The sequence below is a fragment of the Leptodactylus fuscus genome, chromosome 7, assembly GCF_031893055.1.
Source record: "Leptodactylus fuscus isolate aLepFus1 chromosome 7, aLepFus1.hap2, whole genome shotgun sequence".
Taxonomy (NCBI): Eukaryota; Metazoa; Chordata; class Amphibia; order Anura; family Leptodactylidae; genus Leptodactylus; species Leptodactylus fuscus.
The window spans coordinates 16,066,356-16,074,677 of NC_134271.1; the positions used below are offsets into that span (position 1 = coordinate 16,066,356).

Sequence of the window (8,322 nt, forward strand, 5' to 3'; positions counted from 1 at the left end):
TACCCCCCCAGAGATCAGGGGCACAGCACAGCTGACATCCAGATTTAACAGTCGGGGTCGGAGGTAACTCCGACTCTCGTCCCATTTGACCGGGCAACTGAGGCCATGACACCCCCCAGAGGGCTTACATTTTGGTAGTGGTTGTGCTGGAACTCATTGCAACTTTGTCCCATTCACATGAACAGGACTGAGCTGCAGAAAGCTGCAATACCAGGCTTGATCTCTGCAACATATACAGAGAAGTGTCTGCAGAAGTCGGGGGTCCCGTGCCACTTACAATCAGAGTTGGGCCCCCACTAATCTGATATTTATGGCCTATTCTTAGGATAAGGCATCAATTTTGACCCAGAGAACGCCCTTAAAGCGATTTTCAAGTCTAAATAATAGATGACCTATCTTTAACATAGTAGACCGCAGCACTTGGGTCAGTGCTGCGGCTTCTTCAGTCCTCGCCAATAGCATAGCGCCATACACTGTATAGTGGCTGAGCTTGGTACTGCAGCTCAGCCTTATTCACTAGAGCTGTGAACAGGTCATGGTCTGTGAAACAGAAACTGATCCGTGGGGGTCCTGGGGATTGGACTCCAACAGATCATCCATTGAACTAAAAATCGTAGTGAACCCTTTAACTCCGAATCAAAAAAAATTCTGCAACTTTCTCAGTTATTTTCTCTCTTCCTCAATACCTGTGCATGCTCCGCAGTCATGTGATGTCATGCTCATCAGTCACATGGCCTATTTGCAGCTCAGTCTCATTCAAGTGAATGGAGCTGAGGTGCAATACCAAGAACAGCCACTATACAATAGATGGCGCTGTGCTTAGCAAGTAGTGAAGGAGTTGCAGCGCTGACCTGAACACAGCAGCCTCTTCATCACAGCTGATCAGCAGGGGTCCAATACAGAGGGGATAGGGAATCATAACCGGAACACAAAATAGGTGAAACGTTGCAAAAAACTGATTAGTAAAGCTTTATAGGTTGCTATTCACACGGCGTTCTTCACTGCCTTGTTTTGCAAAAGCCCTGACAAAGGGCCAGAGGAAGACTAAGGGATAAGGAGGGGAGTAAATAAGAGATGCTGACAGTCAGACATTAGGGTGACGTCCACAAAGTCTCCCTGATCCAGAGAAATCTTGGATAGTATCGACTGAAATCACATCCAAGGGCCGTGTACATTCATTAATGCCGCCATTTCTGCTAATTCTGCAGTTCTGAGGCTGAGAGTCGTGCGGAAATGCTGATTACAAGATGGCAATGAGCCTGTCACAGCCTGGCGGGGGTGAAACGTGAAATCCTAGAGTGCCATCTACAGGCACTGAAGTGAACTGCAGCCAGGCAATAACGAACCTGGTGGAAGCTGGCTGGGAGCGGATCTGTTCACTTTACTATGGTGTTAGTTTTGTGTGTTAAAATTTTTGCTTATTTTTCCATGTCTTCCTTACAATACTGTGTAAATTGGATAGTTCCCCATCCAGGTCTCCTGTACTGCCTACCTACATTTTCTTATAAATGATGTAGGAAGAAACAGTACTGCCTCCTTGTCTCTGCTTGTAAATGATGTAGGCACAGATAGTACTTGCTCCCTGTCTGGTCCTGTAAATCATGTAGGCACAGATAGTACTTGCTCCCTGTAAATGATGTAGGTACAGATAGTACTTCCACCTTGGCCATGTAAATGATGTAGGTACAGATAGTGCTTGCTCCTCATCTCTCCCCATAAATGATGTAGGTACAGATAGTACTTGCTCCCTGTAAATGATGTAAGTAGATACAGCATTGCTTCCCTGTCTCTACCTGTACATAGCATAGACACAGATAGTATTGCCTCCCTGTCTCTTCCCATAAATGATGTAGGTACAGATCGTGCTACTTGCCAGTTTCTTCCAGTAAATGATTTAGGTGTAGATATTTACTAGGAGGCAGTACTAATGTTGGTACAGATATTACTATCTCCCAGTCTCTTTATGTGAATGATATAGATACAGATAGTACTACCTCCCTGTCTCTTCATGTAAATGATATAGGTACAGATAGTACTACCTCCCTATCTCTTCATGTAAATGATATAGGTACAGATAGTACTACCTCCCTGTCTCTTCATGTAAATGATATAGATACAGATAGTACTACCTCCCTGTCTCTTCATGTAAATGATATAGGTACAGATATTACTACCTCCCTATCTCTTCATGTAAATGATATAGGTACAGATATTACTACCTCCCTGTCTCTTCATGTAAATGATATAGATACAGATAGTACTACCTCCCTGTCTCTTCATGTAAATGATATAGATACAGATAGTACTACCTCCCTGTCTCTTCATGTAAATGATATAGGTACAGATATTACTACCTCCCTATCTCTTCATGAAAATGATATAGGTACAGATATTACTACCTCCCTGTCTCTTCATGTAAATGATATAGATACAAATAGTACTACCTCCCTGTCTCTTCATGTAAATGATATAGGTACAGATAGTACTACCTCCCTGTCTCTTCATGTAAATGATATAGGTACAGATAGTACTACCTCCCTGTCTCTTCGTTGAAAAGATGTAGCCTCAGATAGTACTGCAAATCCTGTATCTCCTTGAAATTCATGTGATTCCAAATAGTTCTGCTCTCTGTAATTGATATAGGTACAGCTAGTACTACCTCCCTGTCTCTTCATGTAAATGATATAGGTACAGATATTACTACCTCCCTATCTCTTCATGTAAATGATATAGGTACAGATAGTACTACCTCCCTGTCTCTTCATGTAAATGATATAGGTACAGATAGTACTACCTCCCTGTCTCTTCATGTAAATGATATAGGTACAGATAGTACTACCTCCCTGTCTCTTCATGTAAATGATATAGGTACAGATAGTACTACCTCCCTGTCTCTTTATGTAAATGATATAGATACAGATAGTACTACCTCCCTGTCTCTTCATGTAAATGATATAGGTACAGATAGTACTACCTCCCTGTCTCTTCATGTAAATGATATAGGTACAGATAGTACTACCTCCCTGTCTCTTCATGTAAATGATATAGGTACAGATATTACTACCTCCCTGTCTCTTCATGTAAATGATATAGGTACAGATAGTACTACCTCCCTGTCTCTTCCTGTAGCACTGCTTCTCTGCCTGATATTGTGGTCTCTTCTGATAACACTAAGCAATAAAAAGAAAGGATTTTCATTAGCGTCTATGATAAAACCAGCCCTCATCTCACCTGTCTCTGCATCTCTTCCACTTGTCGCTGCGGAAGGTTCTGCAGGATACTGTACATTTCTAGAATCTTCTCTTCCGGGATCACCACCGACGCTCTAAATAAAAATATAATTCAAGAATACAACTCACACACTAAAACTGCTGTAGAAAACTGTGTGTGTGAACGTGTCTGAACAATGATTCCTACCTCTTCCAATCCAACACCTCAGAAAACGGTAAAATGTAGGAATCGGCGACAACGACCGGGACACAGCCCGCCTGCAAGACGTCACTGAGCATGGCTTGTCCCAGACGGGCCCCGCGGAGGACCAGGCAGAATGTGGCTTCCTGGAAAATACAACCAACACTTAGTCCTGCCTCATGCACATCAGATCAGGGCTACAGAGAGGAGTCAGTACCGGAAATATGTATCTAAGTGAATATACGGGGGCTTGGTTTTTGCAGGCGTAGTTGTAGTTTCCATTGGTTACACCTACAAATTAATGGCTAAATTAAATGGCAAAATACTATCGTATTTCCTAAGCTTTGCTCACAGCGACATCTAGTGGTCATGTCAAGTCCTGCAATAGCATATATTTAAAACGTAAGAGCTCTGGAGGCGCAAAAAGCCAGAAACAGCTTTACGGATAGGTCCTTCTAACTTTTGGAAGCGTATCTGATACGAGAAACTGAATTTTGCAGAATTTATTATTATATGCTGATTTAGCTTCACTCACATCTTGCAGCTTGTGCCGCCTTCACTTCACAATAAATACAACAGCGCCCCCTACCTGTACAACTTTGTAATTACCTGCAGGACCTGTGGATAGTCGTACACATTGTTCTTGTGACAGCGCTTCCGATGAGGCGGCGAATCATCGGACAGATTGCTACATTTGTCAAGGATCAAAACGGATTCTCCGTTCTCTGCGCGAATTGACTCAAGGTCAGCGCGGAACTCTGGATGTATGGCCGTCTGCGATGAGACAAGGAAGAAAGTGCGAGGGCTGCGGGGAAAGAGGAAGCGGTTAATACATTCATTTTCAGCAGTGCATCTTCGCATGGGGGCCAACAGAGTTTGTCACCCTCCATGTTCTAGTATTATATGGCTACCCTTCCTCCATTCAGGCTACTGCAGAACCTCTTTTACAGGGCCATCCAGGACTTAGATAATGATGGCCTATCCTTAGGCAATATGAGATTGGTGGGGGTGCAAAACCAGGTACCCCTACAGATCAGTTGTTAGATAAGCCCGAAGAACTCACAAGCGCTGCAGCCTCCTGCCTATGACATAACATTCACTGGTCACATGGCATCGCATCAGCTCAGTCCCACTCAAGGCATGTACTGGGGACTAGGGAATTAAAAAGAGTTCTTCAGGCTTATTAATTGATGACCTATCCTTAAAATAGGTCATCAACTGAAGATTAGCAGGGGTCTGACACCCAGAAATATGGAACCAGCTGATTGAAGAGACGGGGTGAGCACTGTGACCTCTACACACAAAACCCCAAGCACAGCACAATACTATGGATAATGGTTGTGCTTGGTATTGCAGCTGATCCTGGTTTTCCCTCGAATGGGACTGAGCTTCCAAAAGGCCGTGTGAGCAATGATGTGGTGTCACAAGGCCTGTGAAGCAAAACAAGTTCACACGCGGGGTCCTGGGAGTCAGATATCCCTTTTAATAAAGAATAAGCAAATGAAAAGCGAACAGACTGGAGGTCATCTCACCGTCACAGATCGAAAGAAATCATCTGCTTGGCATTACTACTTACCCAGGGGCACGTTCAGGTAGGTTCACTTCAGAGAGTGGACTGTACACGGGGATACTGACGTCATAGCCCTGGCGATACGTCCATGTTGAGAATCCTCCACCGGCCAGCACCGCTCTACAAAGAAGATAAGAAGTGATTGGCTCCAGTATGGAGTCTGATCTATAAACGTGGCCGGTACAGTGGCCTATGCGGACGTGGGGCTGCAGATCACAGAATCGTAGACAATAATAAAAAGACAGACTTTTCTGATCACTTTCTTACCGGTCACGGGGAACGTCCAGAGCGGTGTTATAATCCGGGGGTCCTCCAGGCAGCATGTTAAATAGCAGGTGGTTTGTGCCTTTGTCCCATCTAATGAAGAATAAAACAGGTCAATGTACATATCGGGGTCACTATTCCGGGAGGGTCTCTAAATTTTCTACAAATCCCCCCATTATTCGGCCTCTCTCCATGATTGGCGGCTGCAGATCTGCGCAGATAATTGTCTTTCCTGTCACTTACTGGCTGCGTTTATCTGATAAAATGTCACCAGTCCTACAACACATTGCTAAATAAGACATAAGAACCTAAGGGCAGCAGCTCTGTAGGCTTTTCAATACCAGACGCAGCGCCGTACATTCATTAGTGGCTGTGCCTGGTATTACACGACACATTCATTTTTATTTATTTGTTTGTTTTATGTAGTTGGTGAGCCCCTATAAGGAACACAATGTACAATTTTTCCCCCTATCAGTATGTCTTTGTAGAATGGGAGGAAATCCACGCAAACACGGGGAGAACATACAAACTCCTTCCAGATGTTGTCCTTGGCAGGATTCGAACCCAGGACTCCAGTACTGCAAGGCTGCAGTGCTAACCACTGAGCCACCGCGTTGCCCATGACACATTCATTTTAAAGGATGGAGCCGCAGGGACACTATGAAATGGACTGTACCGCGCCTTGTAAATCATGAAGAGGTCACTCAGGCCCCGGGACCCTCAGTCATTGGGGTGACAAGTGTCAGTCTAAATTCTCATGTGAAGAACGGAGGTCTTTACTTCATACAGGGAGAAAATTAACAAGATGATCCCTTTAAAGGGGTTTTCCATGCAATCAGAATCGATAGGGTTCCAACCCAGTGTTCAGGCGAGCTTTGCAACCTCTTCAATGAATACCAAGCACAGCGCCATACATTATATAGTGGCTATGCTTGGTATTGCCACTCAGCCCCAGTCACTGTACCGTGTGACCAATAAAGGTGACATCATCAGCCTAGGGAAGAGGCTGCAACACTGGTGAGAACCAATGCCTATTCAAACAGCTGGTCAGTGAGGGTTCCACGTGTTAGACCCCCACCGATAACATATTCATGACCAATCTTAAGGATAGGGCATCAACCTATAAGTTAGAGTGCTGTCGGTTGCTAACCCCTACCCCCAAAAACATACCCGTCACCTTTATACCATTACCTGGGTAGTTTGGCCAGGGCTTGTGCAGTCTCCTTAATCCGCAGGCTATACTGATTCAGCATGTCGATAGACGGCAGATACAGACAAGCTCTGTTGACATCATCGGTGTAGAAGTCGCTCTCAGAAACCGCGGTCAGCAGCTCATTATACTCCCGGGAGATGGTACTGCCCACCGCGCTGCCGTACTCATCCGTGTACTTCTTTAAGGGGTATATGTAAACCTTGACCTTGTTTTTGGGGTTGAAGCCGCAGCGGTACACATCGAAGCAAGTGTGCATGCGGCAGTTCAGGTCTCCCCTCTCCGGCAGGGGGCTGCTCTCCAACAGCTTCACCGCCGGCACGTCATGGACGCTGCGCTTCTCCATGGTCCAGTCGCTGGAGGGTTCAATGCTGTGCGGCCAGAACTGGAACATGCCGGTGGCGATGAGGCCCAGGAGCACCACAGAGAACAGGGCGATGTAGTAGACTCGGTGCTTAGACTTCATTCTGGGGATCAGGACAGGACCCCGTGTGTTGTACTTGACCGAGGCGCACATAATGGACCCTCCTCCCCGATCCTGCTCTCCTGCCAGAACGGAAACCAACAATAATCAGATGGCCGACATGTAATCTATATCTAATCTCAACACACCAGAGCTGAGACAGAGAAAAAAAAAAACACATTCTTGCCTATTTTTTTTAAAGGGGAAGTTCAATTTAAAGGGATTTTCCAGTTTCAGAAAAAGTATCTTGGTTATTATAGGGGGATAACCGTCTGACCAATGTGACCACCAGTAGTCACAGGAACACGGGCCAATTGTGCACGTGTATTAATGGAGAAGCTAGTTGGCCACTCCATTCACTTCTATGGGACTGAGCTCTTAAAGGGGTTTTCCGGGACTTATAGCATATTCTTAAGACAGGTCATCAATATGTGATATGACGGGGGTAGTTGACACCCAGGACCCCCACAGAGGCTGCAGCATTTAGGTAAGTGCTGCAGGCTCTTCACTGAAGCACAGCGCCATGCACAGCACATTGCTCGGCCACATTCACTTGAATGGGACTGAGCTGCTGCTATACCAGGTGACCACTAAGCGTGATATCACCTGCACCTGTGTAATCGGTGAGGGTGTCGGACATATCATAGCGACAGCCATCGACACTGGTCTTGAGACCTCCCCCTTTTATACTTCATTTGATTAAAATTGGAACATCCCTTTAAATTTTTTAAAAACATTCCACATTTCTGGGGTTCTTAAGACAGGACCCCCATAAAAATCCCTACATTTTTTCCATCACCACGTGTGGAATCGGACGATCTCCCTCAGCGACAATAATATCGCGCTCCATAGCGTCGACGACAACTCTGAGCGGCCATTTTGGCTTTGACAAATTGTAACAAGTTACTTCTGGGGTGCTTAAGAGGGGACCCCCTTAAATTCCCCCCAATTTTTCCATCATCAAGTGTTGAATGGGACAATGACACGCAATAATAACATTATTATTGACCCCCTCCCCCAAAGTGTCAACTTTGAGTGGCCATTTTGGCGTTGACAAATGGCAATGTGATGCTGACACCTGTCAGGGGACATGATGAGGGTAGGGTGTTCCCCTATGTAATACTGATGGCAGGACAGAGACAATGTATGTAATATACAGATAATAACACAGAATATTCCATATACAGTGATGGAACTATACAGTACATGTAGTGTAGTAGTACATGGCTCCCCCTGCAGCGTCACAAGTACATAGAACACTCCACACACCCTGCCGACGAGGCCTAGGCCCCGGCTACTCACCTCGGCCCCCAGTAGCAGCAGCTCCCGGCCCCGGGCCGCCTCTAACACCGATCACAGTCCCGACCTCATCCCTGGGCCGGAGACACCCACACCGTGGGGAAG

At 45.6% G+C, this 8,322-nt stretch overlaps 1 protein-coding gene across 1 annotated transcript in view; it reads right to left on the reverse strand.

The window, feature by feature from the left end:
* Positions 1–8,322, reverse strand: part of EXT2 (exostosin glycosyltransferase 2) — a 47,984-nt gene extending 39,662 nt beyond the window's left edge. The window contains exons 1-7 of the mRNA XM_075281194.1: positions 8,221–8,322; positions 6,437–7,001; positions 5,249–5,338; positions 4,988–5,101; positions 4,021–4,216; positions 3,418–3,557; positions 3,232–3,325 (exon numbers count right to left, since the gene is read on the reverse strand). Coding sequence (XP_075137295.1) covers positions 3,232–3,325; positions 3,418–3,557; positions 4,021–4,216; positions 4,988–5,101; positions 5,249–5,338; positions 6,437–6,972 — 1,170 coding nt within the window. The 5' untranslated portion in view covers positions 6,973–7,001; positions 8,221–8,322. The remainder of the gene's footprint in view (positions 1–3,231; positions 3,326–3,417; positions 3,558–4,020; positions 4,217–4,987; positions 5,102–5,248; positions 5,339–6,436; positions 7,002–8,220) is intronic.